General features: G+C 37.7%; 1 protein-coding gene across 2 annotated transcripts; it reads right to left on the bottom strand.

Annotated features, from left to right (window-relative positions):
• Window positions 1-1,137: 1,137 nt before the first annotated feature.
• LOC137261093 (transmembrane protein 41B-like) lies at window positions 1,138-17,311 on the bottom strand. 2 transcript variants are annotated; one of them, XM_067798766.1, is made up of 7 exons: window positions 17,234-17,311; window positions 9,878-10,028; window positions 7,031-7,159; window positions 6,230-6,323; window positions 5,238-5,342; window positions 4,219-4,357; window positions 1,138-3,913 (listed from the first exon to the last, which is right to left on the bottom strand). In XM_067798766.1, the coding sequence occupies exons 1-7, from the start codon at window positions 17,286-17,288 to the stop codon at window positions 3,744-3,746; spliced, it is 843 nt and encodes a 280-aa protein (XP_067654867.1). In that variant the 5' UTR covers window positions 17,289-17,311; the 3' UTR covers window positions 1,138-3,743. The 2 variants fall into 2 exon arrangements, with proteins under 2 accessions (XP_067654867.1, XP_067654866.1); XM_067798765.1 differs by having other exon boundaries at window positions 17,129-17,297.
• Between the last annotated feature and the right edge of the window lies 1 nt (window position 17,312).

The following is a 17,312-nucleotide window of genomic DNA, read 5'->3' as shown; positions in this document are numbered from 1 at the left end:
TACGCCACTTATATAAAATTGTCAGCAATATCACGACTGGGGACACCAGAAACGGGCTTTAAACACCGTACACACGTGGAGAATTAAACACGGGTCTTAAGCGTGACCAGCGGCCGTTGTTACCATTAGGTTACATACTGAACAGGTTATAGACAAGTAGAGGGGACCTACTGCGGTGTAGAATATGTATGGTGGGCAGAACATTCGCACGTCCAAAACCACCGGTAATATTAAATCTGCCTCACTGCACAAAGCAGTTCTAATTCAATAGCGGTTACACCCATACATCATATTCCTAGTGAGGTTGTCAATCAATGCGGAGCAGTGCACGTATGTCTCCTTCAGTGTAGCCGGACGATTGGGGTAGCATATTGTTAGTAACCTCTCCTCCATACATCATCACAGACAGGACATTGTTAACCTGTAGGGCTCACAGCAAAACTCTCACATGGCTTTACCAATGCAGCTATTTTAATGGGTACCCTGTAAGGAATAGCTTAATACTGTTACATGGAAAGAACTAGGGTTGAATTCTTGCCATAGATATTCAGCAAGGAGGGCTGATCAGCATTTTAGTCAGTCACCCCTTCTCTTGCCACGTCTGTGGCTTGCCCCGCTTGGGTTCTTCTCCCAGCATGGAGCAGACATGCCGTGTTATGACTGAAATGCTCTTACAGGCGGCCTGAACTCAAAATCCACTCACTCAGAAAGTAACTACCTTATGTGTCCCTGAAAGGAACTGTGAAAAAGTGGCAATTCATATTTCAGACACAGGCATTCGGAATCGTATACTAACTCGCGGTTTACAATCAGAGATAGCCAAGCCTAGGTCCCATCAAACAATGCTGTTTTAGCGCTAAGGTAATCGTGGCTCCGCACTTGAACAGTGGCTAGCCAGATAGTCGTGGCGCCGAGATTGATGGTGCACCCACAGTCTGAACATGGCCCATTGAGACTATTTCAAGCTCGTCTTTCTTACGATTTGGTAACCAGTGCTAGTATGTGAGATACACAGGAAAACAACTGTGTAGCGATCTGCCCCAACTGTGCCCATACGGGTGTGACCCCTTGCCCGTGAATGCTGGCCTTCAGTTGCAGCTTTGGGCAACTGATGAGCAAAACAACAGACCAAAATAATAATGTCTGCATATTTATTTTCACCATAATTGTTTGGGTTTACTTTAAATACATAAATTAAATTATACCTAAACCTGGTTTTGACAGTGAGGTATTCAGGACAAATACGAAACCAATGACAATGACTCCATTAGCGTCTTACCTGGTTTACAGATGTATGTTATGGGCAACATAAAAATAAATAAATTGAAAAAAAAAGTTAACACTTAAAAGTAATTTGATGAGATAAAATACAAAATGATGTGGTAATAAGAAAGGGTTTTTACAAGTAAGAGGATTACTTCAACTGCACCAAACATTTGTCATCACTGAAACTTGGGACGAAGAAAAAGAAAGTACTCTAAAACAAAATATTGGATGTTTGTGTTTCATCCAGACCGTCAAATCTGGTATTCAAAAGTCAAATGCCATATGATACATGATTCTAATATCAGAATGGCATGTGGAAATGGAACACTTTCTACCTATCCTTATTTGTACAATGAAGTTAATTGTTATGCATCAGAAGACCCATGGGTAATTATCTATGAAACGAGGTGCAAACAAGTCACTCAGATGAGAATGAATGGTCAAAAAACACAGCAAAATTCTAAAAGCAAAAACAAAAAAAAGAAAAAAAATTAGAAAAAAAAACTCATAAGGAACTGGTTTTGATCAATGTAGTTTATGATGAAAACAATAAAATATTTATCATGAATCCAGTCATTCTGCAGAAATATTGTAAATCTCTGATAATGTTAATTTGTCTATCCAGTAATCAACTACATGGTGGAAGAGATGCTGCAACTGGTGTCCGAATATGGAAGTATCTAAGAACTGAAGACCCTGATAAATATTAAGTAATGGCTAGTGGTGTAGTTACAAGCACTAAGCAACTGCCAGCTGCCTCAGCTCTCATCAAGGTTGCATAAGACACAAGGTCTGTATACTTAAACACCTGGGTAAATATAGTTACAGATTAAATAAAGAAAAGCACAGTGTAGACACCCCTACTGTCCTGAAGTGGAGGTTTCCAGGTAGACAGGGTTCACTACCTACTTTCATGGAATTTGTTCAAGTATAGAACTCATATGAACTATGAACTAGTGTTGGGAAATAGAAACGAAATCCACCGTAGATTATTGGAGGACTTGTGGTGAACAATTACCAATTATAATTTGAAATATATACATTTTAAATACAATCACAAATTTTAAGGGTTTTTCCCAATTTTTTTCTTAATTAATGTTAATATAATTAATTTGCATATTAGTACAACAAATATCCATCAGTTTATCTCATGTTCACAGCAGATATATTCTTAGGCTGGTTACATTAATATTTACCATAGCGATGAATCTTAAACCACAAATACAATACCCATAGCTTTACACTGTTGAGCCATGTTTGTTTGTGAATATTTGTCAAATTTAATGGTAAGTTTACTTCATTCGAGTATGCTGTACTAACACCAAATTACCATTAACCGAAAATATGTTTGTTATGATAGTTAATTATTTTTAATCGTTCTTTTGATCAATTTTCCATCATTGGAACACCACTGCTATGAAAAGTATACAGGTATGAAAGCATAAATAATAAACATTCATAATGCTATTCTGCAATATTTGGTTGTAAAAACATACAAAGGTAGGAAAAGATCAACACTGTGAAATCTCAACTCTCAACACTTGATGTTTGGTCCCAGTACAGTTTTGAGAAAGCAGTATTTTAATCAACAACCATTAACGTTAGGCTTGAAAAATACTGGTGCCAATGTTAGCTGTCCTAAGGCTTGCACCATTGCAACTAAGTAGTCTCAAATAGCAAGCTTCAAACTAAGAATTTCTAAAATGTTAAAACTATTTAACAAAATATATTCACACATTGGTCAGCCAGGACATTAATTTATATATTCTATATGAAGAGAAAATAAACCCTCAGCCATGTATTGATTGCACACTTCCCCCAACACTCCAATTAGCTGGCAATAAAAAATAGACAAGATTCTTACCAAAAATTTTCAAACAAATATATACAATGTATCTGAATCACAATTTCAGTACCTTTTCATTGCTCTATCATAAGGGACAACCCTCCCACTCAATGTAGATACGTCCATGGTAATACATATAATACATATATACTGGATGTGGATGTGAAGACATGGAACAGGGGACCATGTCAGACTTCTGTCAGATAGTCCCAGTAAAACAGTATCAACTGACTTGTTTTGGTCTGATGTTCAAACATTGTAAACACATTAACTTCAAGTATAATGTGTCATCCAATTATGTTTGGTAACAAAAGGCATCCATATTTGCAAGCAGATCCTGACTGGACATGCCTAGACATGCCAGTGGTGAGTTTCTTTCATTTTGAGATTTAACATGACTTTCAAGTCAATCGAGATTACCATCAGAGAACCATGCCACTTTGATGTGTTCAAAATGGTCTCACACAACTAGACAGCTTCTGATGACCCGTGACACTAAATGCAGTTTATTGGAGGAAACTGTTTATCAGTACATCAAATACATGGGTAACCACAGTAACAGAAACATACACAGAATCAGACAGATCTGTCATTCTCCTCACACACAAGAATGCCTAATAGGTGACTGATGTCAATCAAATTTCTTTTGTAACCTTTTCTTGAAAACTACAGGTAGTAGAGAGAGGATAGCTAATGCTGCTAGTACAATAATCGAGGTCCATGACACAGCATCCCCTGATGAGGTCAACTTGTACAAGGTTGTTCCTGCCTGGACTGCTACAAAAGAAGGGGGAGCAACTCCTGCAACATTAAGAGCAACAGAAAAAAACATAAATCTTCATAGTATAACTTTTATATTCCTTCAAACGAAAACTGGTATTTTCACCACAAAAACATTCTCCAATGAATCAGCTAAACAATAAGACAACTAACAGAGGCTTCTTTTTCACCTCTTGTGATATCGACAGACCAAAGATTAAAACCATGAGCTAAGGGACATAACTCTGCATTATTGACTGCTGCACCACTAGACACCCCATTATCCATGACCAGACAGGGTGAACAAACAGACTTAGAAACACAAACAAGGATCCTGAGAGGCCCACCTATAAAAGTTCCCCAGAAGAAAGGTGGGAGAGGCACGTCTATGACTGGGGCCGTGATGTTGATAAACCAGTTAGGAAGGAATGGAGTAATTCGCAGAAATATCATGTAGTTGAGCAGGTGTTCACGGTTCTTTTCAACCTGCAAAAAATATGACCTAATTATCAATTTTATCAGTGCAAAGATACATCACCTCCGAGAAAGAAATGTTTGCAGGATTTCTAAAAGCCACTTGCTACAGGACAAATGAGTTTGATAAAGTAACTTGTTCTGACTAATGTTCCACTTGCCCTAATTGTTATGACATCATCATGATGCTGTAATTATGAAACAACAAAATCAACATGGTATTTAATGTTAACGTTTAGTGGACTAGTTATTGAGAAGTGATAAATAGCAAAGAAAGACAACTATACTTTTTTATCGTTCTGAAATTTAAGTTACATTTTGAGCAGATATGAAATGAAATCCAGGCAAAGTTTATTTGCAGTTAGAAATCATAAGTGGAAATTATTTAGTAGCCCATGGACAAGTAAGATACCATTATTTGATTTCCTGAAATGAAAACTGACTTGTCACGGGCATGGGGCAATGGGCTTCTTCAACCCCTGATTTGGGAGCAATTCTAGAAGTTGTAAATGATAGTAATGATAGTTATGAATGGTCAACTACTTTATTTGTGTAATAGCGATGGTTCGGTATAGGTAATTACACTGTTTTCATTCAAACTTGAAAATCAGTACAAGTATCTATTACACAGTGAAGAAAACTCCATAAAAGGGCTGACATTACTATTTTCCAGAACAACATACTTTCCAAGAAATTGGACACGTCAGAACAGCCTTACCCCAAGTTAACAAACTTATTTAATTCTTGTCAAATGTAACAAATTCATACTGTTCGTTCCAAGTTATCACACAAAGATCCTCCATACATAAAACATTACACTACAGACAGACATGAAAATGGTTGACAAACATTTGTATAGTTTGTGTTAAAGTGTTTGTGAAAGGTGACTCACATGTGACCTCCACTGGGCCACTCGCTCGGGGATGTACTTCCTCACCAGTCTTCTTCCAACCAAATATGACAATAAATAACAGAAGGAAGCACCAACAGCTGATGCCTGTGGAGACAATTACACACCAGTTTCATGCACTTCCTGCAAACAGATCTTTCTAAATGCTGTTTCTGGTAAGAGTGAGTGATACAGTAAGTGAGTAAAGTTTTACACCACACGCAGCAATATTCCAGCTATATGGTGGTGGTCTGTCAACAACCAAATCTGGATCAGACAATCCAGCAATCAACAGCATGAGCATCGATCTGTGCAATTGGGAACCGATGTCATGTCTCAACCAAGTCAACAAGCCTGACCATCCAATCCCGTTAGTCGCCTCTTGTGACATACATAGTCGCCTTTTATGGTAAGCATGGGTTGCTGAAGGCCTACTCTACCAGGGACCATCATGGGTCGTTTCTGGTAAGAATATATTCAACTAAAACTGTGAAGATCTGAGTTAGAACTGATTTGAACGCTGGCTGTTAAAGAGTTCTAATGGCAACAGGCGTTCTGACAGGCTTTCTAACTTGAATGTTGAATATCTACTTCTCAGATAATATAGGCCATAATATGATGAAAAGCTCAATATGGAGCTGTAAGTTTGGAATAACAACACCATTCCTGTTAAACTGCAGTCAGCTTTGAGGAGGAGGGCCCCAAGTAGGTGGTCATATGTGCAGCATTAACTTTTCTGGTTATATTCTAGTATTCCTCACTACAGACAGACCAAAGGTCAGCTGAGCAGACATTTGTCTGACATACATTAATTGATGGAAGGTTTGTCTTAGAATATCTTGCAAATGAATCAGATGAGAAAGAGACAACTAAAGCCACCAATTAAGGAAGTTGCGGTGACAGACAGACAAAATAGAAAATTAATCAAGTCAAATATTTTTTATTCTGTTCACCTACTACTGGAGCACAATATGAATAATGTGTACAATACTCACCAGACAAACACCAAATAGAGCAATGTAGTAGGAGAAAAGATAGCCACAGATTATGCTGAGAAATATAGATCCAGGTATAGCAAATGTTTGTAAACTGAGCACTGGTTAAGGAAAACACATACAGACACTGAACACATATGACACATATTTCTTGTATGTGAATAGATTGAAAGTAATACCCAATATCAAGACACAAGCATTTAGTTTTAACTTCTGAAGATTCCTAAACTGACATTGTGCAGGTCAGCCTGCAGGACAGCCACTCTTCATTGTAAACATATACATTGAGTCCTACAACCTTCAGTCCAGAAAACACAAGACTGTTTTACAGGAGTGAGTGAGTGAGTATTATTTTATGCTCTTTTTAGCAATATTCCAGCAACACCATGGCAGGGGACACTAGAAACAGGTTTCACACATTTAACTCATGTGGGGAATTCAACCTGGATCCTCAGCACAACTAGCAAACACTTTAACCGCTAGGCTACCACACCATCCCTCTAACAGTAGGAAATAACAATGTCTCACAGAAACATGTTCAAACTAACCTTTTCCCATTTTCAATATTCAAAAGACCAGGGTCAAACATCCTATCAAGAAGAAATAATTTACGTGAATCAGTGCATGATATAAGTAATCGATCAGAATAATGATAAGGAACACACACAACAAGTTGAGGTAGCTTGTTATGTTTATATTCAAAACAAATCAGGCTACTGTGCTATGATGTTATCCAGCCTGTAACACAAACTGGACATACATATCTTCACTGCAGGGTGCATTAATGTGTTTAAAGGATACAATATATACATAACAAAAACTCCAATTAAAACTTGGTAAAAATATTTGTCCTTGTATCTTGACAAAACTCTTCCCAAATTTTTTGCATCATCAATATCTCTAGGTAGTTTAATATACTGAACTTCATCTCTGAAACAGAAAAAAACACAAAATCATGATTACACATTTCTGAGATGAAAATACATACAAATCAAAAGCAATAATCGCACAATTATTCACTTAATTAGTTTTCAAGTTTAAACTTTCATTGCAAGTTTGGGATTGTTTGAAGACACTACCATCAAGCAAACTGACAGGAACTCTACAAGAGAAATAGAAATCTTTACACCCATCCTGTGATCACTGATAATGCAATAAGATAACCCAAGCACATACATCATCCATTATGAAATATTTACAAACTTGCTAGCTGTGACAAGGCACTACTGTATTACCACAACAAAGTCATGTTAGTTGATAAATATGATAATACCTCTCCTGGATATATACAACATTAAAAACATCCACTGCGAATGGTTATTTATACAGCACTGCATTTATCCTCCCTACCTCCAAGGCTGGCATTTCAGTAAATCACAAATTATCTGCCCTTCATTTTCATCAAACAGACCCGAGGCATGTTCAACAGAACAAATATTCGTTTAACGAGCACACGCATACACGCAAACGTCTGCTGAACGTTAACTGCCCTCACCAGCACTTTCCTCTCAATACATCAGTAAGAACTCACAGCACTCCTTTATTGTTTCTGTCTTGACATGGAGCTTAGACACAGGTTCTTCCCAGAGGCTATATTAGGCACTACCTACTGTGCTTGTTATGCTAGTCTATTATGCCAACATTGTTTTGTCATCAAAACACAGACATACACTTTTGTATAGCACCACTGAAATGAATAAAAATATTAATTGAAAAAATAAGGTTCTTCCCAGAGGTGCCATTAATAATTTGAAATATCACCTAGCCACCCTGGACACCATGTTAAATTTCTTGGCGTGATAGGTCTGAAGCGGTCACAGTTTTATTTGCGGATAAGCAAGACTTCGTTTTCGTTCAGCAGTGGATACTCAAGAATACTCGAAAGTATTCGTTCTGTTGAGCATGCCTCTATACAGGAAGGAAAGTGTAAGGGAGGTAACTTTTTATATGCTGAAATAATAGTCACATGCAGCTTTAGGGGATGTGAATGCATCCTTTCAATCAGAGAGATTTTTCACCAGGGAGTTCTTTTGCATGTCTTCTTTTTAAATGTTGAATTTCCTGCTCATAAAAAATCACTGTGATTGTTTACCACATTGAGGATGGTTAGCAGCTCTCACTAAGGTACATTAAACCTACAGTCTGTTTGGGTCAAATTGATACCAATGAATCATAACTTAACTCCAAATTGGTTCTTGATCAAGCATTCATTTCAACATGGAATGTAATAAAACATCAAACCAACTCTGGCAAAAAGTTTCTTAACTGTTCCTACAACAGTACTACTATTACTTGTAAAACGTCACTCAGAAAATCAACAAAATGACAATACTTTGTTAAGTAACTATCACATTTTAGAGAGACATGGATTGAAACTTTGTTCCAGAGTTGGTCTCATATTTTCACTACATTCTGTTGAAATGGATGTTTGATCATGATTGGAGTTAGACTGTGATTCACTGGTATCATTTTGACCCAGACTTTAGTATTAGTAGTAGTACTGTAACAAATCAAACTGACAAAGTGACATTATGAGAAGGTAATCTGAGATTGTGAGAGTCATGGGAAATGATCCAGTAGGTTTCCTGAAATTCGAGCCCAAGATATATACATACCCTTTAACTTGAACATGAAAATACAAAAGTGGGCTGCTCACCTTATCATGATATTTTTTTTAAAAATCAACAACATTCTTCAAATAACATACAGTTAAAGTTCCTTCACAGGAAGTCCTTGGTACAACAGAAAGAACAGTTGTTCTAGACAGGTGAACTAAACAGGAAGCATGCATGGTCAGTAACTAAACACAAGAAACCTCATCCACCATCGCAAACCACTGAGAAATTGTTAAAAAATACGAGGAAATCTGGAGGGAATCTAATTTCATCCTCTTGAAACAGGCTTCCCCATGACAACGACATAAACTCACTGTATTGACAGTCAGGTAGCACACATTAGTACAGGCAGTGGAGTAAGTGCATTCCTTCTCCACAATACATGATAATATAGTAATGCCCTGTTCATCAGCAACATATTTAAACAGGGTTTTATATCTACCAGTGGCAGAATTTAGTTACTGATTAGTGATGTTACTCTGAACAGTGAATGTTACAAGGGGGTTTACTCAGTACAGTAATGGTACATCAAGGAGAGGCAACTTTGTACAGTAGTTGTACAACAAGGGGAGGCTACTTTGTAAAGTAATGGTACAAGATGAGGCTACCTTATACAGTAACAGTGGAAGTGGTGGCTACTCCATACAGTATTGGTACAAAAGGGGAGCCTACTCTTCAGAATGGAAGGTATGACCTGGAGATGTTACAAACTGGAAAGTATATAAACTGCTGTCTGCTGCTTAATACCAGCCAGAATTAAAGCTGCTTTTTGTCACCAGTACATTTGCTTTGAGTTTATACCAACAGTAATGACAAAATTAATCAAAATGATTCAGACCAATATCAAGGATTGTAACCACTGTTACAAATGGAAACTTCAGCCTGTGTTAGTGTCCCATATTGATGAGTTACAGGTGGCAGCATACAGCAGTACACAAAAGAACAAGTCACAGTGTTGTGAAGCTCATATACAAACCTTACACAACCTTGATGAAGGACGGCAAAGATGGGCTTATATGGACAAAGTACTCACTGATCCAGCTTTGGGAAGTTGAGATACACAACTCCCAAGGCTAGCAACGATGCCAGGAAAATGAGTCCGAGTATGAGGAATGACTTTGTGCTACTTCCCTCGGATGCATGGCGTGACCGTTGGCGCGAGTCAGTTTCATCAGTGGAGTAGCCTAAAACAGTAAGAGGACACAAGTAAGTCACAACCTGCTCCAAAGTCACATCACAACTTCAGAACAAATAATGCTGTGTCTCTGTGTAACTCTCCATGTCAGGTGGGAATATACATCTTCCTGATAAGACACCAATACTGAAAATGTGTTAAGTGATTTATTGTCTCAGCAATGAACTCATCAATGAGCTATGTGCATGACGTATACATGTAATACAGAATGTATTTTATGATATCTCACCTACTTGTAATTTGAATCTTGTAATACAAGACATGAAGATCAGAACGTATTTTATGAATATATCTTATTTACCCTGTTTGCAAACATCTTTTTTTTTTTCTACAAAATTTAGTAAAACAAGCAAAGCCAGTGGTCTTTCATAGGTCTTGGTATCTGAAGTGGTGTTTCTCGGGGAAGGAGGACGGATGGGCATAAAATCGAGCTGAGCTGGGTCACAATATTAGCTAAACTGTAGCTGAGGCAGCTTACTGTAAGGTTGACTAGTCACTAGTCAGCAGTTCACAGGGAAATATATGCTCAGGAAACTGTCACTGAAGAGGATGGTTGGATCTTCCACTCACAAAATGTATGTGAAAATACTGCCAATAAAAGCATGACTAACAGAATCAAAGATATTTGCTGGACTGGAGGCATGTAAGTTTTTAACGGTCAGCATAGTAAGTGCTAAAAAGTGTCAGTGCAAGACCAGATGAACATGTCCTGTGGGGACACAATCGTGGGAAACAACAAAACATAAGCTGCAGGTGAGAAAAAAATGTCCTAATGAGGAATGGCAAAGCAAGACAAAGGCACACTTGACTTACCCTCCATGAGCTTAGAAAAGTGTTTTGAGAACTCTGAAAAAATACAATCCTTGGACTTCTTTTCAAAATATATTCTACATATCTTTCTACAAGTTAAGGTCTGATTCTCTTTCCACTAAACAAGCCAGGTGCAATATAGTGTAGATAATATTGACAATGCTCAACATGGTGTGTTGCCCTTTGCTTTCTGATAACCTGTATGTGGTTATTCCAAGGATAAGCACAGAACAACATGTTTACAGTTTACTCGTAACCGGGCAGTGTGGACATAGTAACAGTAGCTGGTCAATGTACACACACACAGCAGATACTGTCTTGTTCAGGGGGTCGAGAAGTCACAATGAAGTGGTGGTCTGTGGTCCTGTGCACTGAGCTCAGATCACAAATCATTTGAAAATTGAAGTTAGGCAACACTGAGTGCATCGAGTCCTTGGATGGGTGACTGTGTGTGACAGCTTGACAACTGAGCACTTCAGTCATGCAGACAAAAAACTATGTGATACATGTGGTCTCCCCTTAGGCAACTGTGTTTGTTCAAAACTGCCTCTGTTCACCAGTGAAAAATGGGTACCTGGTAGGATCAGTCATGTGATTGTAACCTCTCAGCACCTAACAGGCAGCTTGGGTTATCTGGGACAATAATGTGCTAGTGCCATGAGCAAACTTACGACCATTGATATCTGTACATTACAAATATGCACTGCTAGTATTATGATGTTGTATGTCCTATTCCTGACTTGGGGTGAAAAACGTATCATTTTTGTCAGCTCATACATTAATAACTTGACTAATGCCCCATTTGAGGACTGTTTAAATCTGTTAAGTATGCCCCTAACTTACTTTCACAGTGAATATTTAGTTTAGATATCATTGATTGACAACACACCTCTTGCTCTAGTTCTATACCCATCTCCAGGAATACACAATACTTTTTTTTCACTAAGTGAGAGAATGAGTTTAGTTTTAAACCATACTGAGCAATATTCCAGCTGAATAACTGAGTCTGGACCACACAATCCATTGATCAACAGCATGAGCATCGATCAATGAAACTGGGAACCAATGATGTGTCAACCATGTCAGCCAGTCTGATCTCGTCGCCTCTTACGGCAAGCATTGTCGCCCTTTGTGGCAAGCATGGTTTGATAAGGACGTATTCTACCCATATCATCACAGGTCTTTCTTTTTTTTTTAACTAAGAATGAGTGAGTGAGTGAGCATAGTTCAATCCAGCAACATCGCAGCAAAGGACATTAAAAATGAACTTCATACATTGTACCCACGTTGAGAGTCGAATCAACATCTCCAGCAAGACAAGCAAACGATTTAACCATTAAGCTACCTCACTGTCCCTTTTTTTACTACAAATATTTTGACAAAATACAAAATACAGTAAACATTGCGAAGCTGAACTGAATAACTAAGTGTCGCTGTTCACTTTAATTATACAACCAAAGCACATTTAAGACTAACCCAGCATAACCTTCTACTGAGAATATTGTTAGATCGTGGAGACAGTCTAACTAAACTTAGTCTCAGTGTATTTCGTTACACTCCACCACCGAGTTTAACAAAACCTAGTAGAAGGTCGTGTCAGGTAACCTTTGAGCAACCAATGACCGGCCAATCAAACGTGAGACGGTTAAATAGATTTTTACCCAATCTGACAACAGCTTCTACTAAGGGAGCAGAGGGACTTTCAAAATATTCAGGTCACTGACACAGATCTTTCAACAAACAAAAATCTGCACATAACACATTTATTTGACCTGCAGTATATATGCTTTGGGGTTTCTGTTGACATGGTTACCATTAGCTAATACTTCTGCAAGATAACATCCTTGAATACTGCCAAAAATACTATTTTCATAGAGTGTTTACTCACTGTTGTCATGGTTGTATGCGCGCCGTGTGCATCACCCGGAAGTGAGCGTACGCTAAATAGTATTCAGAATCGTTTGGGTACGAACCTTTTCGAGATAAAAAGTTCAAACGGTATGTGCGAATGTGCACTTTCTCGATTTGTTAAGCTGTGTTCTGCGTGGTCAATCTCAAAGGTTACCTGATGCAACCTCCCATAAGGTTTTGTTAGACTCAGTACTGGAGTGTAACGAAAAGTACTGAGGATTAGTTTACATAGACTGATCTTGGAGAGTGGACACTAAATAAAATGCACAAATGAAAAAATTACAAGATATTCATGCTGTCATGGTTACCATTTATCATATTTATTGTCATTTCAAAAAGACCACTCTGGAGAAGTAGCATATTTATCTTTTCTGAGTGAGTAAATCTAGTGAAGCTTTGGTGTAACTTGATTTCAGTGATAAGACATCTCAGGGATTGAGATGGTTAAGTTTAATGTAGCAGAGGAAAGTATTTCAGTCGTACTACCAAATGTCCACTCAATCTTGGAGTGATGCATATTTTTATTACTTGTCTTGGGTCGAAATGACGCATATTTTGTGTGACAAAAGGTGGTAAAGATTGAAACATGTCTTCATGGCAGGACCAAAATTAGAAAAACAAGACAAAATTGTGTCCAGGGACACGCATGCCCTCAGTGCTGCAGGAAGTGTTCCCTATAGTGAGTGTGCTCTGGTGATTAATTTCTACTAAAGAAGTTCAATAAGCATCTATGCAACCATGAGATGCACACCTTTCGAGTCACAATGAAACACATATACATGTACATGTATAAGCTTAATCGATTCTGTTGAGTGGAGAAGTGGATAGACTTAATCCCCTTTTTCACTATCATCAGAGAGAAATTCCACAAAATGTATCTAAGTTCAAATGCCTCAAAACTATAAAATACAAAAACAAATATGAGATTCACACCTTTACTGCCATTAGAGTCTCCATAAAAGACACATGTAACCTAAATGCGTTATGTGCAGTGGTTTTTGAGAAGTGGATAAAGTACACTCCTTGTTGTGTGGGACGAACAGGATGAATAGAACCAAATTCAATCAATTCTGTTCAGCAGCCTTTGTGGAGAGTTGGATAGACCTCATTCCCTATAACAATATATTCATAGAGAAATTCAACAAAATTTATTCAAGTTCAAAGGGCATTAAAACTGAAAAAATAAGAAAAATACACAATCAAAACATGAGATGCACACCATCAGAGTCCCTATAAAGCACATGCATAATCTAAACGAATGCCATAAAGTAGTTTTTGAGGAAAAGTGGATAACTTACATCCTCCTCCCTCCACCCCTTCCCCCCTACACCTTTGTCCCCTACTACTCTATCATCACAGAGAAATTCAGCAAAATGTGCCTCACATGTCTCTAAACTTACAAAAAAACAATAAAATACAAAAAAACAAAATATGAGATACACACCATTAAAGTCCCAAGACAGCCAATGTGTAAGATCATTGAATTCCACAGTGTTTTTTTTCATGGAACAGTGGATAGAATACATTTCCTGTTTCGTATACTGGGGGCATAATAATACCATGTTTCATTCAACAGAAAATGTGATAAATTTGACCCAATGATTCAATGATTCAAAATCTATTGTTGCACAGACGCAAATTGTTTATCGACGGCACTCTATCACACATGGCTGCTGCAATGATAGTGTTCAGGAAATCCAGCCCTCTAGTTTACAGCTTTACACAATGTATACTTACTGTTAGGGCTGCATTGGATACACTATGAGGCGAATGCAATATGTTTACAAATACACATACACTGTGTAGTATTCATGAAAGCTGTTTGTTATATATCTAGGAAGTAGAAAAACCAACATGTCATATATGTAACTGCTTGAGTTCAATCATGTAAATGATATTTTCTACAAAAAATGGAACACATCACAAACAAAGACACTTATTGCAGTGTCGGGGCTGTCACAAACCCACATCAATGGGAAATCATTGTGAACCATTGAGAACTGATGACCTTACAGTCACCATGGCTACAGATACACCTTGATCAACATTTTGAGATACATTTTGAAACAGTAATCAGGAATGCATTTGGTAATGGTTACTATGGTTACAAAGGTTAGAACAACATGTTGTTATGACTCTAGAAGTCTGTACAGGAAGGAGTTAAACTGTAGTGGGTCTGTGTCACCAATGGGATATATATATAGGAATATGAATGATTAATGCTTGAACCACACTCACTCACCCATACATACCACAAAACAACAGTTAGAAAGCAGAAGCAGATTGTACAGAACAGACACTGAAATAACATCAACTGACACAGTGACAGAGAGCATTCATTCACAACTTGCACCAGTAGGCTCTGCAGGCCAGACAAGCAAGAATACAGCTCAGCAATTACTACAGTCAGTATGTACACATGCTATTTGGAGGAAACTGAACCATGACAAAGGATGTATTTGTATCTCTGATATACTGTCTACCTTCTCTATGATAAACACTACTTAGACAAAATACAAATGATACACATTTAACACATTTCATTTTACTACTGTTTATGAGGCATTTTTTCTTTCTTATATATAATAATGGACAGCAATGAATTTGAGGCAAATGAGAAAGAAATATGCCATTACCACTTATATGAATTTTACCTTTGTCAGATTTTTCTCATTAAACCTTTACAATGTTTATGAGATCTACATCCAACAAAATTATTTAAACTTACAAATGTAAGGTTGCCATCAGTGAAAAGTGTTAATACAAGACACTATTATGGATGACAACTTCTTTAATTCTTTTAACACGATTAGAGCCTCAGATCAATAGAGATCAAGGCGTGTACCTACCCTCTGCCTGGTGTGTCAACAAGGACTCATACAATCTATCAGCTGTGTAAACAACCATGTACTGTTAAAACATTCCCCTCTTTCATCTCTCCTCTGTGATTGTACATACCTAATTACATTTATGTGCTTTTATATACATCTTACCTCTCTGGCTTCATGTATACATATATATATTCTGCAATGTTACCTGTGCTCATTATGCACCTGACGAAGGGGCAAGAATTAGCCTTGAAATGTCGTGTTAAAAGAATTAAAGAAGTTGTCACCCATAATAGTGTCTTGTATTACCTCACCAACTTCAAAATGCCTTTGAAGAATCTCAGTGAAAAGTGTATAAGGAAATATGAGTTGCAGGTCGGTTCTGGTGGAAGTGCATGTGTTTAGTTTGTTGTTTGCATTTCCATATATTTGCATCACGACACTTAATGTCTCGGCTCAAGCTAATCAAACGATTTAAGAAAACCCATGTTTATTCAAGATTGACAAACTTTATGGATAAAAACTTCTTTATTACGATAGTGCGACGTTTCGGTACAGACTCTTGCACCTTTGTCAAGCAGGAATGAAACATACAGTGGTGGCAAAGTATGTATAGTGAGGCTAACAAAGACAAAAAGATAACAAGGTAATGCATATTAACACAATAGGGTGGGGACTGAGGCAATAAAGCCAATGGGTAGACAATGGGGTAGGGAGTAGAAGCCATTGATGTACAAATGTAAGGCATGGCTTAACAAGGCAGAGTGTTTATACAGCTGACTGTGCTTGGAAGAGTGCATCATAAGCTGATGGAATGTAATATCCTTGATCTCAGGTTGATGGTAGGCTTTTGACGTTTGATGTTCATTAAGATAGTTTTCTTTCCATTTTGATCAATGATGCATTCAGGAATATTTTAGGAGAACATATTTATTCAAGACAATCTAATACTTGACATCACCAGCTTTTCTCAGTTCCAACAATACTTACAACAAACAGCCTATTAATACTATGAAAAAGAGCTCTATCAAGTTAACATGCTTGGCATGCTAATGTGTGGCAGTACCAGTAATGCATATTAATTCAGTGGATTGATACGAAATTTTACAAACACCAACACAAACACCATGATCAATTAACATGCTTGCATTCACTTACCACTGGCAAAAGAAATGATGAAAAAAAACATACACAGGTATACCATCAGCTTAATTTGGTAAGTCCAGTATCTCAATGTCTGGTGACAGCAACAGCCTATGTGTGTGCGTGTATTGTCCACTGTCATCAGCTATGATCAATATATTTATTAACTGGAAACAAGATGTCTCTGGTCAGTCAATTAGATCTACTTACTGATGTTTAGTCCCTATATCTAAGAGAATCATGCTACTTTAACATTAACAGAGTTTATTACTATCACCACGTAAGCACGCTGGCACACACCGAATATTAACATCGCTCATTCACAGAAGCTGCAAGTAAGCATTCGTGCATAGGATCGACTGAGAGGATGACAGCAGTGCTCGTTTCTACCACTCACTCAAATCATACTCGGACACATGGCGACTTGTATAACGTGATTTTGAATACTTCTGTCGTAATGGTGGCCTGGGTGTTGCGCCCAAAGGGCTTGCAGGCAGACTACCTTGATAGGACGTCCCGCGATACTTAGCAGATACCGGTGTTCCTTCGTCTTCCATTTTCCTTTCAATGATGTAGCACTT

Source organism: Haliotis asinina, chromosome 14, assembly GCF_037392515.1.
Source record: "Haliotis asinina isolate JCU_RB_2024 chromosome 14, JCU_Hal_asi_v2, whole genome shotgun sequence".
In the NCBI taxonomy this organism is placed as follows: Eukaryota; Metazoa; Mollusca; class Gastropoda; order Lepetellida; family Haliotidae; genus Haliotis; species Haliotis asinina.
The sequence above is the reverse complement of the archived record's forward strand: the minus strand, read 5'-3'. Positions and strand labels throughout refer to the sequence as shown.